Source organism: Canis lupus, chromosome 28, assembly GCF_011100685.1.
Source record: "Canis lupus familiaris isolate Mischka breed German Shepherd chromosome 28, alternate assembly UU_Cfam_GSD_1.0, whole genome shotgun sequence".
NCBI classification, from domain to species: domain Eukaryota; kingdom Metazoa; phylum Chordata; class Mammalia; order Carnivora; family Canidae; genus Canis; species Canis lupus.
This window is the reverse complement of record NC_049249.1, coordinates 4,760,850-4,781,074: the sequence shown is the minus strand read 5'-3', so window position 1 is coordinate 4,781,074 and position 20,225 is coordinate 4,760,850. Positions and strand designations below refer to the sequence as shown.

The following is a 20,225-nucleotide window of genomic DNA, read 5'->3' as shown; positions in this document are numbered from 1 at the left end:
TGGCCACAGTAACTTCTTGCAAGATACATCCACGAAGGCAAAAGAAACAAAAGCAAAAATGAACTTTGGGACTTCATCAAGATAAGAAGCTTTTGCACAGCAAAGGATACAGTCAACAAAACTAAAAGACAACCTACAGAATGGGAGAAGATATTTGCAAATGACATATCAGATAAAGGGCTAGTTTCCAAGATCTATAAAGAACTTCTTAAACTCAACACCAAAGAAACAAACAATCCAATCATGAAATGGGCAAAAGACATGAACAGAAATCTCACAGAGGAAGACATAGACATGGCCAGAGAAATGCTCTGCATCACTTGCCATCAGGGAAATACAAATCAAAACCATGACGAGATACCACCTCACACCAGTGAGAATGGGGAAAATTAACAAGGCAGGAAACAACAAATGTTGGAGAGGATGCGGAGAAAAGGGAACCCTCCTGCACTGTTGGTGGGAATGTGAACTGGTGCAGCCACTCTGGAAAACTGTGTGGAGGTTCCTCAAAGAGTTAAAAATAGACCTGCCCTACGACCCAGCAATTGCACTGTTGGGGATTTACCCCCAATGATTCAGATGCAATGAAACGCCGGGACACCTGCACCCCGATGTTTCTAGCAGCAATGTCCACAATAGCCAAACTGTGGAAGGAGCCTCGGTGTCCATCGAAAGATGAATGGATAAAGAAGATGTGGTCTATGTATACAATGGAATATTCCTCAGCCATTAGAAATGACAAATACCCACCATTTGCTTCGACGTGTATGGAACTGGAGGGTATTATGCTGAGTGAAGTAAGTCAATCGGAGAAGGACAAACAGTGTATGTTCTCATTCATTTGGGGAATATAAATAATAGTGAAAGGGAATATAAGGGAAGGGAGAAGAAATGTGTGGGAAATATCAGAAAGGGAGACAGAACATAAAGACTCCTAACTCTGGGAAACGAACTAGGGGTGGTGGAAGGGGAGGACGGCGGGGGGTGGTGGTGAGTGGGTGACGGGCACTAAGGGGGGACACTTGACGGGATGAGCACTGGGTGTTATTCTGTATGTTGGTAAATTAAACACCAATAAAAATTATTTTATTAAAAAAAAATCAGAGAAAAAAAGAATAAAAAGAAATCATAGTAAAAAATTAATAAATTTAAACTCTTGAAAATAAAAATTTGCTCTAAACAAAAAAGAACCTTACTGAGTGAAAAGGTCTGCAATTCAAATCCTTAAAAAGGCGAATTTCTTGAATATGTAATAAGCTCTTATAAAGCCAAACTAATTTAAAAACAAAACAAAAATCAATAACCCAAATTTAAAAAGCCAAAGATATGAATACAGAGCTCACAGAAAAATACAAATGGCTTTTAAACAAAAAGATCCTCACTCATAATTAGAAAAATGCAAATCAGAATTATAGTGAGATATGTGCTCTTCACCTGTCAAATTAGAAATATCAAAAAGTGGGACACCTGGGTAGCTCAGTTGTTAAGCATCTGCCTTTTGGCTCAGGGTGTGATCCTGGAGTACCAGGATCAAGTCCCACACCCAGCTCCCTGCACAGAGCCTGCTTCTCCCGCTGCCTATTTCTCTGCCTCTCTCTCTGTGTCTCTCATGAATGAATGAATGAATGAATAAATAAATAAATAAATAACATCTTTTAAAAAAAAGGAATATCAGAAAGTATGACAAAATACTATTTTGTGGATAGAGTGGAAAAAGTACTCTCTTATTCTCATATGTTACTTCCAGCTTATGATCTGGCATAAAGTGCATAATAAATATCAAAATTACAATGTACAAACCAGTGACCCATAAATTCTACTCATGGAATGACTTATAAATGTTCAAATGATTTTGCTACATAAGCTCAATCAGATGATGAAATTATCTGAACTGTCCAACAATACAGGACCAATTAACTAATGGTAAATATAATTTTGTAGTCACAAAATAGCTCATTTAACTATTATTACCCTGATATGACAGCTAAGACACACTATTAAGTAAAAAAAATAACTAAGATTCACAGCAGTGTTTACAGGATGTTTTCATTTTTTCACAAGAAGAGAAAAAATCACACAAAGAGGAAGAAGTAAAAAGAAAGCAACCTGTGTCATTTGATGACTTGAAGAGAAACTTGATGGCTGGGAGGGTTAGGGCGGAGTTTTTTTCTCATTGTATATACTTTTGTATATTTTGCATTTGGAATCAGTGATTGTGTTTCAAATCTATTTTAAAATTAAAGTAGATAAAAACTGTTACAACTATACAGCATACTCTCATGAATATTTTCTGCAAACAAAGTTTGCTTTTTACTTTTTGGGGGGAATTCAACTTAGAAGTCCTTAAAAGGAAAAAAAAGGATTCTAATCCTACATGAGGTATATTTCTTTTTTTGAAATTTATAAAGTTTTTTATTTTAATTCCAGTAGTTAACATAAAGTGTTACAATAGTTTCAGTGATTCAACATTTCTATACATTACTCAGTGCCCATCATGATAAGTGTACTCTTAATCCATCACCTATTTTACTCATACCTCCACCAACCTCTCCCACATATTTTTCTTAATGTTGGACATTCCTCACTTTGTTTAAGCTGGCTAAATTTTCTTTTGTGAAACACGGCATTCTCATCATTTTTAAAAAATTTATGGAGTTGATAAATGTTGTTTAATTCTAAAATCAGTGTCTAAAAATTGTGCTATATAGGGACGGGATGCCTGGGTGGCTCAGAGATTTAGTACCGCCTTCGGCCCAGGGCGTGATCCTGGAGACCTGGGATCGAGTCCTGCATCGGGCTCCCTGCATGGAGCCTACTTCTCCCTCTGCCTGTGTCTGTGTCTCTGCCTCTCTCTCTCTTTCTCTGTGTGTGTGTGTGTGTGTGTGTCATGAATAAATAAATAAATAAATCTTTAAAAAAAATAAAATAAAAATGTGCTATATAATGAAAACAATATTTGTTATTTAAACTGGCCATGCAACTTTTAAATAAACCTACCTCTTTCTGTACTTGCTCAATCTGTTTTTTGGCATCAGCGAGTTTCTCTTTCAGCTCAGCATAATCTTCTTCCTTCCTCTGAAGATCTGCTTTTAGATTCTGTATAAGAGCAGAGCTTGCAGATAGCTCCTCTTTCAACCTAAAGAACAAATCATTTTTCTATAATGACACACTACAAATCATATAGGATCATACATGTGAGCTAGTAACAATCTAAAAAATTCTATATTTTCACAAACTTGAAATATCTTATTAACGAATGAGTCCTTTGGAGAGGATTTCATGTGATTTTATAAACAGATTTTTGCATATAACTTTTGGTTCCAAGGGTTTAGTTGAAATAAGATCTTTACTCTTCAAACATGCTATATTTTACTAAATTAATTTATATAGACTTAAATTATTTAAAAGCTAGAGGAAAATCAATAAAATACACACTTTGCACATTTTTAAACATTTTAATAACATTTATCTTACTTCTCTGCTGTATGCCAGCTGGTTTCCTTTTCTTCTTCTTTTAACTTAAGTGAATGCTTTGCATCTTGCAAATTACTTGTTAATTGTGAGATTTCTTCTTTCAATTTGACTTCCCTTTCACTTAAATCTTTGGTGTTTTTGATAGAATCCTGAAGATTTGCTTGAAAATCTTTCAGATTTCTTTCTAGCTTTAAGATGATAGATTCCTTTTCCAAAATTTCTTGTTCCAACTTGGCTGAATGACTACATTCATCTTTGTGAGTTTCTAAGATTGCTTCAAGTTCCTTTATTTTCACCTTATAGCAAGTAATATCTTGTGTAAGTTCTGAAAGTGCTCTCTTCCCTTCAACTACGTGTTGTACTTGAACATCAAGAGAAGTGTTTTTTTCTTGCAATTCTTGTTTCAACTGCTGTATAAGATTTTCTTTTTCCTTTAGTAGGTCACCTTTATTTTTATTCTCCCTCTCCTCTATTTTTAGTCTATTGTTTTCATCCATACAACCTTTTAATTCTGCCTGTAATTTTTCAATTTGTTGTTCCAGTTCCTGGATCTGGTGACTTTTTTTGGAAGAGCCCTTTACAATTTCCTTACATTCCTCCCAAATGGCTTCAATACTAGAGTGAAAAGAACTTTTCCTACGGAGTTCTTGAGTACCATATTCTTTAACCTGCTTACTTACCAAATTATCATTATCTAAAAGGTGTTTATCCTCTTGGGAACCACTTGACAGATCCCTGAAATTGAGTAAATCTATGTTTGAGATCTGAGAAACTGAATCAAGCCTTCGTAGTTCATCTATTTTTGCTTGCATTAATTGTATTTGTGAAACATTGTTTGTGATGTTTCTCCTCGCAGTTTCTATCTCCTTTGACAATTTCACAATCTTTTCCTCCTGTTCTTGATTTATACCTCTCTGCACATGTAATTCAGAAATTGCATTATCATAATTCGACTGAATTTGCTGGACCTCTATACTTAAAGTAAAACTTTTTTTTTCAGAAAAAGAAAGTTCCTGCTGTAAGCTAATAATCTTTTTATTTAATTCTGCTTTTTCTTCCTTTTCATTTTTAAGTTCATTTTTAGCAGTAAGTAAACATGTTTTCAGCTCTTTATTATTTTCTTGTAAAATTCTAATGTCTTCATCTTCTGAAATGTTCTTTGGCATTTCTTCGCTTTTCTTTTCATCTTCAGTGATAGCTGGACTAACATGTAGAGGTCCTTTAAAAATAAGAAAATTGTTTATAAAAATAAAATTATTATTAATCTGTCAAACATCTAAAACCAAAAGTTACCATTTTAAGCCAATATTAAAACATACCAAAAATATGAAAGCAAACTTTTAATGTAAAACAAAAATAAGCCACAGAATGAGAAAAAAAAAACAAAAAACAGGGACACCTGGGTGGCTCAGTGGTTGAGCATCTGCCTTTGGCTCAGGGCACAATCCAAGGTCAGGGGATCAAGTCCCACATCAGGCTCCTCATGAGGAGCCTGCTTCTCCCTCTGCCTATGTCTCAGCCTCTCTTTGTTTCTCATGATTAAATAAATAAAATCTTAAAAAAAAAAATGAAAAAACAGGTTACAAAATACACACCTATATAAACCCATATAAGCCCATTTATGTAAAAACTACAGTTCCTTCAATTAATGCAGAAAAAGCATTACCAGTTGTTTCTATTTTCTTTTAATAACTTCCAATATTCTTTCAATTTTTTTACTACAAATCTTTATCATTATAATATGAGACAGAGGGGTGGGACACCTGGGTGGCTCAGTAGTTGAGCATCTGCCTTTGGCTTAGGCCTGATCCCAGGGAGCTGGGATTGAGTCCCAGATCGGGCTCCCCACAGGGAGCCTGCTTCTCCCTCTGCCTATGTATGTCTCTGCCTCTCTGTCTTTCATGATTAAATAAAATCTTTAAAAAAAAAAATGGGACAGAGGAAAGGAAATTAGATGAGACACCCCAAGGCACAGATATTCCAAATCCTAAAGATAATTTTAAAGCACAATTATAGTACAGATCTACTAAATGAATGACTTGAAAACTGAGTACATTATATTTTCACAGCTAAAATTAGGGGGTAAATGGTTGAAATTCTGGGAACTCTCATGCAGCCTTACCCTTCACTAGCTGTATAACTGTCAAACTCCTTAACCTTATGACCACTTCCTCGAATATAAAACAGAAACATCACCTATCTCAATTTCCATAGTATATAAGCAAAAACAAACTTTATTAGTAAATCTTACTTTTTCAAATACAATCCATAATCATTTCCTTCACACAACTGTCTAAATGCTCCTATACAGCTATAATTTTACAATCCCCTTATGCAATTCTAAGATCTCTTTTCTTTAATACAGACTATTTTAAAAGCTCAGTAAGGTTTTATTATGTATAACTTATATTGTCTCCTCTGCCTCAAAGGGTATGGGGAAAAATATGCCCTTCCCTTTGTTGTAGAGCCCCACTTTCTTCAAAGCTGATGAGTGTATTTTTAAAGCTTTTATGTTTGTAGTTACATTTTCCTAATTTACTGCCTCAGGATTTGTAATTTAGTCTAAGGATTCCAGCTGCTCTTGAATCTTAAAGATTTACCCTATTTTTATAACACTTGTCCACTTACTCTTAAGGATTTTTTTAATAATCTTCAACCATTATTCTTCCATCAGATTGTCTCCTAACATCTTCTTTTTTTAAGATTCCATTTATTTATTTGAGAGAAAGAGAACATGAGTAGGGGAGTGAGGGTGGGGAACAGAGGGAGAAGCAGACTCCCCACTGAGCAGGGAGCTAGATGCAGGGCTTGATCCCAGAACCCTGAGATTACAACCCCAGCTGCAGACAGACACCCAATCAACTCCATCCAGGAGCCCCATCTCCTAACATCTTACAAAGTTGCAGCAAGTCATCCCACAGTGGAATGACCCCATCTTTTCTACTGGTTCAGATGTCTGTTCTGAACTTTCCATTTAATAGAATTCTCTACTTATGATGTTATTTTTATACATATGACTTCATCAGTGGAAATGACTAATTAAGAAAACTAAATGAGGATGGATTTTTTTTCATAACTTAGAAATGTTTCTTTAAAAAAGAATCCTCTTGCTCTTTAAAAAAACAAGCTATAAAATTGTCTGAAACCTTCATCAGGAAAGAGATAGGATCTAAGCAAATTTAAAATGACAACAATCAAAAATTCAGAACTCACAAAGATAGATCCTATCTATCCTAAGTCAAGAGATTTGAGTCATACCATATGGATATAGTCCCTAAACCCTGAAGTGAGTACAGAAAGCTCAATAAAACTTTTGTGATCAAGAAATGTTCTTCTTTTAATTTTACTATATAGTTTAAGAACTAGGATGATTACATAATAAGGCAAACCAAACTAATTAGTTTTGTACCCTTCAACATGGATGGGACTAGAGGGTATTATGCTGAGTGAAGTAAGTCAATCGGAGAAGGGCAATCATCATATGGTTTCACTTACATATGGAATATAAGAAATAGTGAAAGGGATTATAAAGGAAAGGAGGGATTACAAGGTAAAAGGGATTATAAGGGAAAGGAGGGGAACTGAGTGGGAAAAATCAGAAAAGGAGACAAACCATGAGAGACTCCTAACTCTGGGAAACAAAGGGTTACGGAAGGGGAGATGGGCAGGGGGTTGGAGCAACTGGGTGTCGGGCACTGAGGAGGGCACTTGATGGGATGAGCACTGGGTGTTATAAACAAATTGGCAAATTGAATTTAAATTTTTAAAAAAATTTAGTTTTGTACCTGATTTTTTTCAGATATTCATACTATTCTTTCAGAAAGTTTTAAATGTTCTATATCAAAAGATTTATAGAACATATTCAGGACAGCCTTGACAGGGAGAAATTAAAATATTAGTCCAGCAATAGAGATGGGCAAACTCTTAAGGATCTACTGTTAACTGATAAAAACTAAACATAAACAACAAAAAAAGAATGCAATTAACACTGTAATTCAATATTTATACTACATTCAACCTATATTTACACTGCTTATATCTTGTTACAATAATTACAGCTTTAGCTGAAAAATCACAAGTGGACTATACCATGTCTCTGGTTTGTCTTTTTTATTGCTATTGAAAACTTTATTTCTCAAACTGTTTACATGACTAGCTTTCCCAAAGTACAGATTCAATGACCTCAAACAAGCAAATTCATAGGGAAATGGCTTTGCATTCCCTTTTAAGAAGAGAACAAGCATCCTAAGAAACTATCAACCCCCTGATCTTATCCTACTGGTTACTGGAGTCACTTATTTTATTCTAGGGATTTTTTAGTAGGAGGCAAAAGGGAGGAGAGTGGTTATAGCTATGATATTCATAGGATACCTTATGTAATCCTGGTAGTCTCTAATAACACAAATAATTGAGAAATAGTGGTTGTGAATTTAAGGAGAAAAAAATATTTTGTGTTACCTAAACTTACTTAAATCTACCCACATCAAAATTATTTATAGCTAACAACTATAGTTCTTAAATATGGTTCTTTAAGAATAGGCTACATTTAGAATTAGTCCCATTGCGTGTTTCACTTGTTACTGGCCACTTCTATTTCCTAGTGACCTACTGATCCTACATTGTCAGCCACTCTTTGGTACTGACCAAAGTGAAAGGCAGAGAGGAACAGTGTTGCGAAAAAATCATAACAAGGTTGTCCTCCCAGCAGCAAAGGGACCCCTCCTTCAACAGATAACAGAAGGCATATGCGTATTAATCTCGATTTATTAGCTCACACAAGCACTCTAGAACCTATCTAATGTTATACTATCATCTAAGGTATGTACTTTTGAAAACATTCATTTTACTGAAGTTCTATGATGGTTTATTATGTTGGTGTACTACCCAGGTGTTTTCATACTTGACCTCAGGAGGCAGGTAGTACTTATTCTACTTTACTAATGACAAAAGTTAAGACTTAACTTACCCATTTTTCTCAGGGTGAAGCAGCTACTTAAGTTTCTAAAGCTAATGTTCCTAAACCTTCTCTTAGAAAGTTCTTACTCGCTGTATCGTTATACAAGTTTTCTAAAAGAAATAATAGCTTAGAGAGAACATAAAAGCTGATCTATTCTTCCACATAGATAAGGACATGTACCATACAGTAAGCATTCACCTACTTTTTTGGTAATTTCATAGTAAATACAATAACTTGAGCATATATATCTTTTATAATGTTCAGCTCAAAGTCTTACTGTCAAATGTCCTTTTATAGAAGGAATAAGTATGAGGAGATTCTGGCATAAAAAGGTATTATAATTACAAAAATAGAAGTGATGTTTTAACTACCATAAGCACAGAACTAAAAAGAATCATAGGCATGCAAGACATGATAAAAACACAGTATCTAAAAATATTTTATTAAAATAAAAGACAGCTGTAAATACATACACACATCTTCTAGGCTGTCTATTAACATGTTAGGATAAAAATCAGTGGCATGGGGATGCCGGGATGGCTCAGCGGTTGAGTGTCTGCCTTTAGCCCAGGGCCTGATCCTGAAGTCCCGGGATCAAGGTCCACATCAGGCTTCCTGCGTGGAGCCTGCTTCTCCCTCTGCCTGCATCTCTGCATCTCTCTCTCTCTCTCTCTCTCAAATAAATAAATAAAATCTTTAAAAAAAAAAAAATCAGTGACATGTACATTTCCTCAGGTTTTTTCCTTAAATAAGTAAATTTCCTCCTATTTGCAACTTTTCCCATTACAGCAGTTCTACTGACAAGTGAAGTAGTACCTTTTTTTGCTGGTGGCTCTTCTAATTGAAGTTCATTTTTATTTATTCTTTTTCTTCCCAAATCAGTTTTGGTTTTGTCATCCTTAGGCACTTCAACTGTTTCATTAGAAGTCAACTTATTGTTTTTTACTAAAGAAGATGTACCAGCCTCATCCTAAAATAAAATTAAAATAAAGATTAGTTCACATATAAATCATGTTTCTGTAGTGTATCATAAAAATTTTATTTTCAAATTTGTTGAAACATTTTCTAAGATTTCTTAAGTCTCACCCTAAAATAACTGATGGCTTTGGCAAGTGAGTAATATTAACTTGTACATTCAGTAAGGAAAACTAAAACACGTGTCTTAAAAGTCAGTTAAGCACGTAGTTTTACCCTGATACCTAAAAACAAATTCATCCTTATGGGCTAGAAACTTGCTTGGGGATAACTGGAGAACCCTAAAACACCCCTAAGTCACTATTCAAAATGTGCTTTGAAAAGAAAAATACAACACTATAACAAAATTGTTTCTTATAGATACTTGAACTTAAAATCTTGAGGTCCCATTCTAGAAACTCAACAATTGTTTTGTTACCAAAGCCTCTCAAAGATAAGCAGCATTTTTTAACACTCTAACAACTCCTAGAAAAATAGTTTTGGCCTTAGCTTCTAGCCTATGTATATTTAAAGATATACAGTCTGCATACAGCCTGAAAACTGAGTCCCTAGCTTATCTAAACAATAAAAATCACTTAGATTTTTATTTTTTAAGGCAAATACTATGCCTCCCTAAAAGGCTAGCAGGAAAAAAAGATACAATTTACTATTATTCAGAAAAAGGAAGGGTGAAACTCATCAGTTAAGCACAAGTCTATAAAGTAAAGGTATGGTAAAGGCAGGGATTTGTTTTTAAATGCAAAGATGACTTAAAACCCTTCATGCTGGTAGCAATCCATGGGGGGGCAGGGAATAGTGTATGTAAAAAACAAAATGCTGGGTGCTCGGGTGGCTCAGTGAGTTAAGAGTCTGCCTTTGGCTCAGGTCATAATTACAGGCTCCTGGGATGGAGTTCCAAGTAGGTCTTCCCTGCTCAGCAAGGAGTCTGCTTCTACCTCTGCCGCCCCCCCACCCCACCCCTACAGCTGGTGCCCATTTTCTCTCTCTTTCTCAAGAATAAATAAAATCTTTTTAAAAAGAAGAAAGCAAAATGCCATTTTACATCAAAAATCAAACATTTTATGCAGGAGATATATATGAGATAGATGCCTTTTTTATTTTTTTTTAATTTTTTAAAGTTTTTATTTTTTATTGTTTGATGGTGTCAGAAATGATGTTTTGTTTTGTTTTGTTTTTTAAGATTTTATTTATTCATGAAAGACACGGAGACATATGCAGAGGGAGAAGCAGGCTCCATGCAGGGAGCCCAATGTGGGACTCGAACCTGGGACTCCGGGATGATGCCCCAAGCCAAAGGCAGATGCTCAAAGGCTGAGCCACCCAGGGGTCCCACCCAGGCATCCTGATGAGATAGATGCCTTTTTTAAATCATAAAGTAATGAGGGTGTTTTTTTTTTTTAAGTTTTGTTAGATATCCCTAAACAGAGAATGTCATAAAGAAAAACCTCTACTCATTCTCACAATTAGTCCCCTGGTGTCACTGAGAAATAACAAAATCCTAGAATAGACAGATCACACCTCTGACAAAGCCTAAGAGTTTTCAAATAGTCCATGACAGGTTCAAGTTGCCTCTTTCCTCACTCTTAGACCTCTCAAAATGATCTGACCATTTTTTTCCCTCCTTCAAATTATACAACTTCATTAAAAAAAAAAATCTATCCTCCACAACTGTTTTTGAAAGGAATCTTTCCTGCCCCTAGAGTATGCTTGGTTGGGAGGATGACCAAGAACCACCATTCAAAATAAACTTTTTTATCATTAGGAAGAGTGTGTTTTCAAGACAAGCTTTGGAACAGTGACCCCAGATCAACAGTTAACATCACATTCAGATTAAGTTCCAAATTACTTTGCATTTATTTACATATTTATGTGAACAATTTCGCACATTGTTTTAACCGAGGGTAACAGAATCTAGAACCTACCCAAAAAGTTTATTTACAGGCAAGGACTATTAAGTTAGGAATACTGCTAATTTAAAGTCCTTTTTTACTAATACTTAAACATGACCTAACACACTGTGGTATATAAACATACTATAGAAATAAATAGAATTCCAGCTTGATTTTCCAACAATCCTGGAAGGCCAGCATAGCTATGAACTACCCTTTCCCCCTAATTTGAACTGGCTAAATTTTATTCATCCTTTACAGATCAACTTAATCATTTTCATCTCCAGAAAGTAGTCCCTAAACATACACCTATTCTCAGCTTCTTGCATATACTGACTACCACCGCACATTGCATTCTAATTCTGTTTATGCGGTTTCTCTCTTATTGAAGAGTCATTTAGGGGACCAGTTTTTATTCATCTATATAATTCTCAAATCTAACACACAGTACCTGGCCCCCAAGAGACACTCAACAACTGTTTCTTGCCTGAAATAAATCATTTTATGCTTCTCATTCTTGCTCTTCTCCTTATTACAAGGATGTCTCTTCCAGTTCAGGTACAAAAAAAGTCAGACTGAATAATGCATCTAATGAATATCAAAATAGAGGTCTGCTACCAGAGATTAGACAGAAGGTAAGCTACTCTTCCAGAATGCTTCTTATTCATCCCTATAATATCAAAAGCCCCCCGAATGTTGAGATGATTTAGAAAATAGTGGTGGGTATTGGACCTTGACTGTCAAGATAGAAAGTCAACAGCCACTTTTTACAAGATACCAATCATGGGCAGCCCGGGTGGCTCAGCGGTTTAGCGCCTACCTTCGGCCCGGGGTGTGATCCTGGAGAACCGGGATCGAGTCCCACGTCAGGCTCCCTGCATAGAGCCTTCTTCTCCCTCTGCCTGTGTCTCTGCCTCTCTCTGTGTGTCTCTCATGAATAAATAAATAAAATCTTAAAAAAAAAAAAAAAAAGATACCAATCGTGCCTCATCTGGTCAGAGAAAAGACACACAAAAGCACCTCCAAACAAAGCAGAGAGGTTTGGCTATTAGTTTACTCAGCCTACTATGTCTATATATTCTGCCTTTTCAAATTCAAACAACAATCTAAAGGAGTTTACAATAAAAAACATAAAAGAAAACTAAAACCATTGTTTTAAAAAAGAGGATTAGAAGACAGGCTAATTATCCTAACTAAATATGAAATTACCCCAATTTGTACTTCTAAAACCCTTAAAGGCTTTTACATGGCATAGTAAATGCAATTTTTTAAAATAATTTAAGAAGAAAATATCTTCGTTATTAAGCATATGAACATTAGCAAACAATTCATTTAATAAAAATAAATCTCTAGCAAAAAAAACCCTAACTCCACTGAATTTCACTTATAGTTCTATATTCAGACACAGAAATACAGACAGGTACAGTGATAGAGATAGAAAGAAATATCTTTGACCTGCAGATATCTAAGCACATTAAGTTCCTTTTGCCCTCCAACTAGCTAAGGCTTATACTTCCAAGAACAAAATATTCTTCTCTCTCATGTATGTGAAGCACTGCCAGGATAGTTTGTGGATGTTATGTTCAAAGAAGACAAATGCCCTCTTGCAAGTTCTCAAAAACTCAGATTTGCATGATGCTAAACTAAAACCAACACAAAAATAAGCAATTAAACATTCTTAAATTAATCTAAGCTATATAAGCTATTTTAAATTATTTTATTTTGAACTAAAACAGACTTTTTAATGTATATTATAAGGCAGACAAAGTTAAATTCTTACAGTGCTTGCAAATGTGTTTTCTGTATGAAATTTTAGGTTCTGAAATTTGATTATATCCTCTTTTTGATCATTTATATCTATCAACTCTTGAATTCTTTGATTCTAGTATTTTTTTGAAAAGAAGAAAAACAGCAATGTAGTAAATATATTTTAGAATAGATAAAATGCAAGTTATGATGCAATTTTTGAAATCTTCAAATTTTAATAGTAGTATAAGGCATATATGTTATACTTTATATGTTAGTGAAGCATAAAGAGTACTTAGTAAGTATTCTATAAAAATAAATACATATACAGGTGCCTGGGTAGCTCAGTTGGTTAAGCATCTGACTCTTGGTTGCAGCTCAGGTCACAATCTCAGGGTCCTGGGATTAAGCCCCATAACAGATTCTGTGCTCAGCAGGAAGTCTGCTTCAGATTCTCTTTCTCCCTCTCCCTTTGTGTCTCCCCTCCCCTGCTAATGCATGTGCACACTCTCTCTCCCTCTCTCAGATAAATTAATTAAATATTTTAAGTAAATAAAAGGTAAACATCTAAAAATGCTGCCAACCAATTTGGTTTTCTCTTATTTTTATTTAGGAGGAAGATTATGGTAGGCTTCTTATTTTCTATTTTACATAGTTTAATGTAACTGAATTTTTACAACTAGCATCTATTTTTCTAACCAGAAAAAATAAGGAAAAGATTAGAAATCACCTTAAACAGTAGCTGTCATGTCTTCTGATAACATTATTTTGTTATTTCTTTAAATGCTGCATATTAGATACCAAAGATCTTGATTTATGTCTGATTATATCTTAAAATATTTAGCTCTTTAGAAGTGTAAGTGTAAACTGGTGTAAGAAGACCCACACCAGAGAAGGTCAGGAAAAGCAGCATGTTTAGAGCTTTGAATTTACTTCATTTCCATGTATACTTATAATTTCATATTTAGACCTATCAATGTCAAATCCACCTACAACCATTTGGAATGATTATCTGATCTAAAGGTACAAAGTGCCAAAGATCTTCAGAATTCAATGCTGCACACTACTCAAGCCATATCCCATACTTTAAAAGTCAGTAATTTTATTTTTTTTTTTTTAAGATTTTATTTATTGATTGATGAGAGACACAAAGAGAGAGAAAGAGGCAGAGACACAGGCAGAGGGAGAAGCAGGCTCCATGCAGGGAGCCCGATGTGGGACTTGATCCCAGGTCTCCAGTATCACGCCCCTGGCTGAAGGTGGCGCTAAACCTCTGAGCCACTGAGGCTGCCCTCATTTTTTATTTTTTTTATTTTTTTAAGATTTTATTTAAAAAAGTCAGTAATTTTAGAGGAAATAAACACCATCTAAGTGCCAAAGATGTTCAGAATTCAATGCTGCACACTACTCAAGCCATGTCCCATACTTTAAAAGTCAGTAATTTTAGAGGAAATAAACACCACCTAAACACATCAATCAACACTATACGCCTAGTGAAAAAAATGCCACAGATCTCTATGTACTGATGTAGAATTATCTCCAAGACGTCTTTAGAGGAAGAAAACAAAGACACGAAACTAATTAATCCCATTTGTATAAATTTTTTTTTTTTTAAAGTAGGCTCGGGGATTGAACTCACAACCCTGAGATCAAGACCTGAGCTAAGATCAAGAGTCAGCTGCTTAACCAACTAAATTACCCAAGCATCCCTAATTTGTGTAAACTTTTTAAAAGTTCTGTGTGTGTTCTCTACTATATGTAAATAAATATCTTCTGGAAAGAATGAAGAAACTTTCTAGTGGCTATCATTGAAAAAAAGGCACAAGGTTTGAAAGTACTTATAATTTTGAACTTTTTATCACATTCATTTATTACTTTTTTAGTTAGTTTTTTTTTTTTTTTTAATTTATTTATGATAGTCAGAGAGAGAGAGAGAGAGAGGCAGAGACACAGGCAGAGGGAGAAGCAGGCTCCATGTACCGGGAGCCCGACGTGGGATTCGATCCCGGGTCCCCAGGATCGCGCCCCGGGCCAAAGGCAGGCGCCAAACCGCTGCGCCACCCAGGGATCCCTTTAGTTAGTTTTAAAATAAATATACCTTGTCATAAGTCATGCTCCTTCAATTGCTTAATTATTAATTTCCTTATCAAGACAAAATGAAATTTGAACTATTACCTTATTAGATTTCTCAAGCTCTTGAATCAATGAATTTAAATTAATTTCTGATTCTGAAAAAAATAAGAATATTGAAAATAAATATCTAAGCATCTAAAAATATTATCACTGAATAATCATGAAACATAAGCTTCTACAGCAGACACTGAAACTTGTGCTACATTTGGAAAAAATATTTTGACAGCCCGAAAAGAACACAGCACTCACCTACTAATTCTACCACCAGAGGGCAATGTTTCTGAAAAAGCCTCATTCAACGTCCCATCCAGGATAAAAAATTATTGACATATGCTAACTTGTAAAAAAAAAAATGTCTGGCAAAACTTCAAAGAAGAGAGGAAAACAGTACCTTTCTAGTCCACTTGATGTAGAATAACCACTTACCTGCTATTTTCTACACATCTTGTTTCACACAGAAAAGGGCAGAATATTTCATCTAACACTTTTGAAGACAATATATGACATTATAAATTATATATATATTTGAGTTAGATAAGTAGATAGGTAAACAGACAGATATAGCTCTAAGCTGGAATGGAGCACCAATTTAACAGGACCACTCCATAGGAGTCCCTCTATCCCAAACTTACAGGCCCAGAGCAGAATCTACTCTACTAGGACAATTCATAAAAAATACAGAACAAAATCCATGGTTTTACAATTTCCTAGAAGATTTCTTAATTTGCTGATAAAACTGATGCTTAGTTTGGTGGTGGTGTTTTGGTTTTGTTTTGTTTTGTTTTTTTGAGAAGTCCATTTTCTAATATTAATCTAAAAGTAAACAAAGGCAAAAAAATTTTAATAGTAAATAAGATCTAAATATGGATTAAAATACATCGACTTACCATTTTGTCTCTTTTTTAACTCTTCCTGGGTTTTGACTAATTCTTCCTTGGTTTTAGCTAATTCAGCTTTAACTTGATTAAACTTTATTTCTAAACAAGCAATTGCTTCCTGGGGGTCAGCAAGAGATGTAATATATAAGTGAGCAATTTCAGCCTGTTTCTTAATATCAGTGACATCATCTTGAAGAGAATCAATAATATCTTCAATTCCTATATAATTATGTGCTTCCTAAAAATAGCAAAAACCACATGCCTAATGTTAACAGTGGCTTTCACTCTTACAATGCGGCACTATCTGATTTAGACAGTTTTAAGAATACATAGCAAAAAATTCACAACTTAAAATGTTTTCCAATAAAGTATCTCTAATTATGAAAAAGCTGTGTTTCAGTACTCATTTTCTGTTTTACAGAACACAAAACATAACTTCATTAAAATAAATGTCATAAGCTATGATAAGTCATCATAGAACAATTATGACAAACAGTTCAGGTATACTTTCACTTATATGTCTCCTAAGTCTCTGTTGGGACAGCTGAGGAAACAAACCTCCAATATCACAACTCAAACCAAGAGCCAAATCATGTCTGGGACATGTAGAGATAATCTGACAGCAAGAGCCAGGACATCACCATCCCAGGCCCCTAAACTGAGTAATAAAAAAAAAAAAAAAAAAAAGGAACAACCCTCAAAAGACATCAATTAAAATAGAAGCAGCAGAAAAGAATATTTCAACAGCAGGGAAAGGTAAGTCAGCCAATAAGAGAAATCCTTTTACATATAATGTTTTTGCTCTAATCAGACCAGCATAAAGGACTCTTAGGCCCTTTTAAAACTATTTAAGATTAACACAAATCTAAGACAGATATCTCATATTCAGACTAAAAGGAATCTACTTACCTATAATCAATACAATGACTCAAAAGCAACACCAAAATGAGATATAAGCATAACAGACACATAACTTTTTTCTATTCTAATAGTTATAAACAAATTGTGCTTACATTCCTTAACAAAGCATGCTTAATTATAATGAAGCTACATAGTAAATTTTTTAACTCTAAAGTATATTAATGTTTTTTCATTACTGATGAAATACACTACATGGTCCCACCAAAAACCTCACTGGACTTAACATTTCAGTAAACATACTTTGGTTTCAACTTTCACGGCACAATCTTCATTCACTGGTTCTTCTTGAGTGTCACATTTACCAACCAAATCCTTGAAGATAGCCAAACGACATTCAGCATTTTCCTCAAGTATCTCTCGTTCCTGAAGAAGAGTTTCCCTTCATAACACAAATTAATCACATTAAGAAAAAGCACTACTTTGTGTGTTTTTTTTTAATTTCTAAGATTAAGGATATATGCACCCCTATGTTTACTGCAGCATTATTTATAATTGGCAAACTATGGAAGTAGCTCGTGTCAATTGATAGATAAATGGATAAGGATATGGTGTGTGTGTAGGTATGTGGGGTATGTGGGATGTGTGGGATGTGTGGGGTGGGTGGGGTGGGTGGGTGGGTGTGATGGAGTATTACTCAGCCATAAAAAGGAATAAAATCTTGCCATTTACAACATAGATGGAGCTAGAGATTATAATGCTAAGCAAAATAAGTCAAAGATATATACCATATGATCTCACTGATATGTGGAATTTAAGAAGCAAAACAAATGAGCAAAGGGGGAAAAAAAGAGACAAACCAAGAAACCAGAGAATAAACTGATGGTTACCAGTGGGATGTATGAGGGGGATGGGTCAGATAGGTGATGGGGATTAAAGAATACACTTGTAATGATGAAAAAAATAAATAAAATAATACAAATAAAGATCAAATACTTATAAATTAAAAGGAGGTTTTAAATCATTCACATATAACTCAGAATCACTGTGAGGATTATTAGCAAGGTACTTTTAAGCCCATAGAAAAAATGTCCAAATTCAGAAGCCACTTAATATAAGTATAAATAACTTTTAAAAATTCTGAACAAATCACATCCTCAATTCTTACTAGGACACGAAAGAAGTAACTTACTTAAAGTCAGCTTCCCGTTGAGCTAAATATTGAGTAAACTCCTGTGTAACTTCATCACGAATTTTAAATTCCAATGTTAACTTTTCTTTTCTTTCATTTATCAGTTTTTTCTTCAAGTCTTCTATTAAATCCAACAGTTTCTAAAACATAAATATTAAAATTTTAAGAATATATCCCAACAGAAGTACAGTCCAAGTATTCAAAATAACAATATAGTTGACTATAATTATGCATCCTTCTAATAGTAATATTCTCACTGAAAATTATGTATTTCCAGAAATTCATTAATCTGAAAAATCAGGTGGACCTCTCCATATTTTAAAAATAGACTTACAGTAACTCAAATGTCTCACTGTATGACTATACTAAGAAAGGAAGGAAAGAAAAAAATTTGAAGATCTTTATCTACCAGGAACTACTCTGGAGAGTTCATATTTGATGCTTCCAATCCACACAACCTTCCGTCAGCTTGGCAGCTGCATCTATATTTCATAGGTGGAGAAAGTAAAGACCAGGTGTGTGGAAAGTGCTGGACGTCAGATTTTAAATTAGTCAAGATCTAAAGCCCAAGTGTTAGATATAATAGTTACTAAGAACCCCAAACACTTTCCAAAATGGAAAAAAGAGATGTTACATAAACTTATCTTACGTGGCTTTACCTATCCAATATGAGCAACAACTCTAAGACCTTGGAAAAAGCATATATAATCATATAATATAGACAATGAATAAATAAAGCAATTAATACCTGACATAGCCAATATAGATCTGTAATAAAATAGGTTATATTTTAAGATAAAGACTGATATTCCTTAAGGTTTCTACTTAAAGTTTCTCAATAATAAATTAATCAATAAACTCAAACTGCAGATCTTTCCATGTCTCAATTTTATATTTGAAATTTTTTTCTATAGATATCGTAACTTTGAAATTCTCTTAAGAACTTATACTGAGGAAACACTTATATAACAGTATCCAGTGTTTTGGCTATGAGAATAGTTATCACAGTGCTATTGTTTTATGGTAGCACTTATATTTAATTAAGGAAAAGTGAAACCTAATTCAAAAGTCAAACGTAAAAGATTGGTTCAATTATGGTACAATCACACAGTAGCCTACTGTAATGAATAATGATGACATATTAATAATTCACAATTTGCACAATTTACTTTTAAATGAAAATGAGGATACAAAAGAGTATAATATATACTAAAAAATCCATTAACATGAGTGATATGTAAAGAGATCTTTATATTTGATTTGTTTCCCTCTTTTTCTTTTTCCAGATTCCACCATGATCTTTTATAATTCTAAACAACCACATTTTCCCAGTTTAAACCAATAAACTGTAATGATAAAAGAAGAAATGTAGGAGACCTAGAGAAATCTGCATGAATGTAGGAATAGCTTGGGAAATTCATTTATTAATTCTCAACAATTCATTTTTTATCATTGTTAGCACACAATAAAGTTTTTGCTAAAAAAAAATCTGATAATTCTACCTAATTGAACCATAAGTATTAATATGCTAATATCAATGTATCTCATGATTTTTAATGCCAACTAAAATGCTAATAACATAAAGCAAGTAGTCTAATCAGGTTCTTTTTTTTTTTTTTTTTACATTTTTTAAAATTTAAATTCAATTTGCCAACATATAGTAAAACACCCAGTGTTCATCCCATCAAGTGCCCTCCTCAGTATTCAGGTTCATTTTTAAAAGTTAAATATTAGAATAAAAGTTAAATATTAGAATATACTTTGATGAAATTTTTAAGTACCTTATCAATGTTATAGGAAGATACGCACTTATATAGTTCAATTATGAACTATAGCATTATTTTTCTCTGGTAAATTCAGAAATTTTACTAACATTTCAACCTTAATCAACATTTTACATAAACTTTAGCTTTGAGAAGATTAATACAAACTAAAATAGGACTACTGATCGCTCCTTTTCTCACTGAGGTTAAGTATTACATTACAGAGGTCCATGGTAAACAATATACCATTACATTGTGACCAGATAAATTGGGACTCACATCTGAAGCTTTTATTCTCATTTCCAAACAATACAAGTGCAATGATGACTTTCAGGGACAATGAAGTAAATTATTAAAATG

The 20,225-nt window shown here is 33.9% G+C and overlaps 1 protein-coding gene across 5 annotated transcripts in view; it reads right to left on the bottom strand.

The window, feature by feature from the left end:
- KIF20B (kinesin family member 20B) overlaps positions 1-20,225 on the bottom strand; it is an 80,645-nt gene that overhangs the window by 39,358 nt on the left and 21,062 nt on the right. For 3 of the 5 annotated variants that reach the window (XM_038578168.1, XM_038578170.1, XM_038578169.1), the window contains 7 exons: positions 18,103-18,242; positions 17,214-17,352; positions 16,062-16,290; positions 15,217-15,269; positions 9,248-9,401; positions 3,475-4,693; positions 2,998-3,136 (listed from right to left, as the gene is read on the bottom strand). In XM_038578168.1, the coding sequence (XP_038434096.1) occupies positions 2,998-3,136; positions 3,475-4,693; positions 9,248-9,401; positions 15,217-15,269; positions 16,062-16,290; positions 17,214-17,352; positions 18,103-18,242 (2,073 nt within the window). The remainder of the gene's footprint in view (positions 1-2,997; positions 3,137-3,474; positions 4,694-9,247; positions 9,402-15,216; positions 15,270-16,061; positions 16,291-17,213; positions 17,353-18,102; positions 18,243-20,225) is intronic. The other 2 variants (XM_038578171.1, XM_038578172.1) reach the window with 1 other exon arrangement.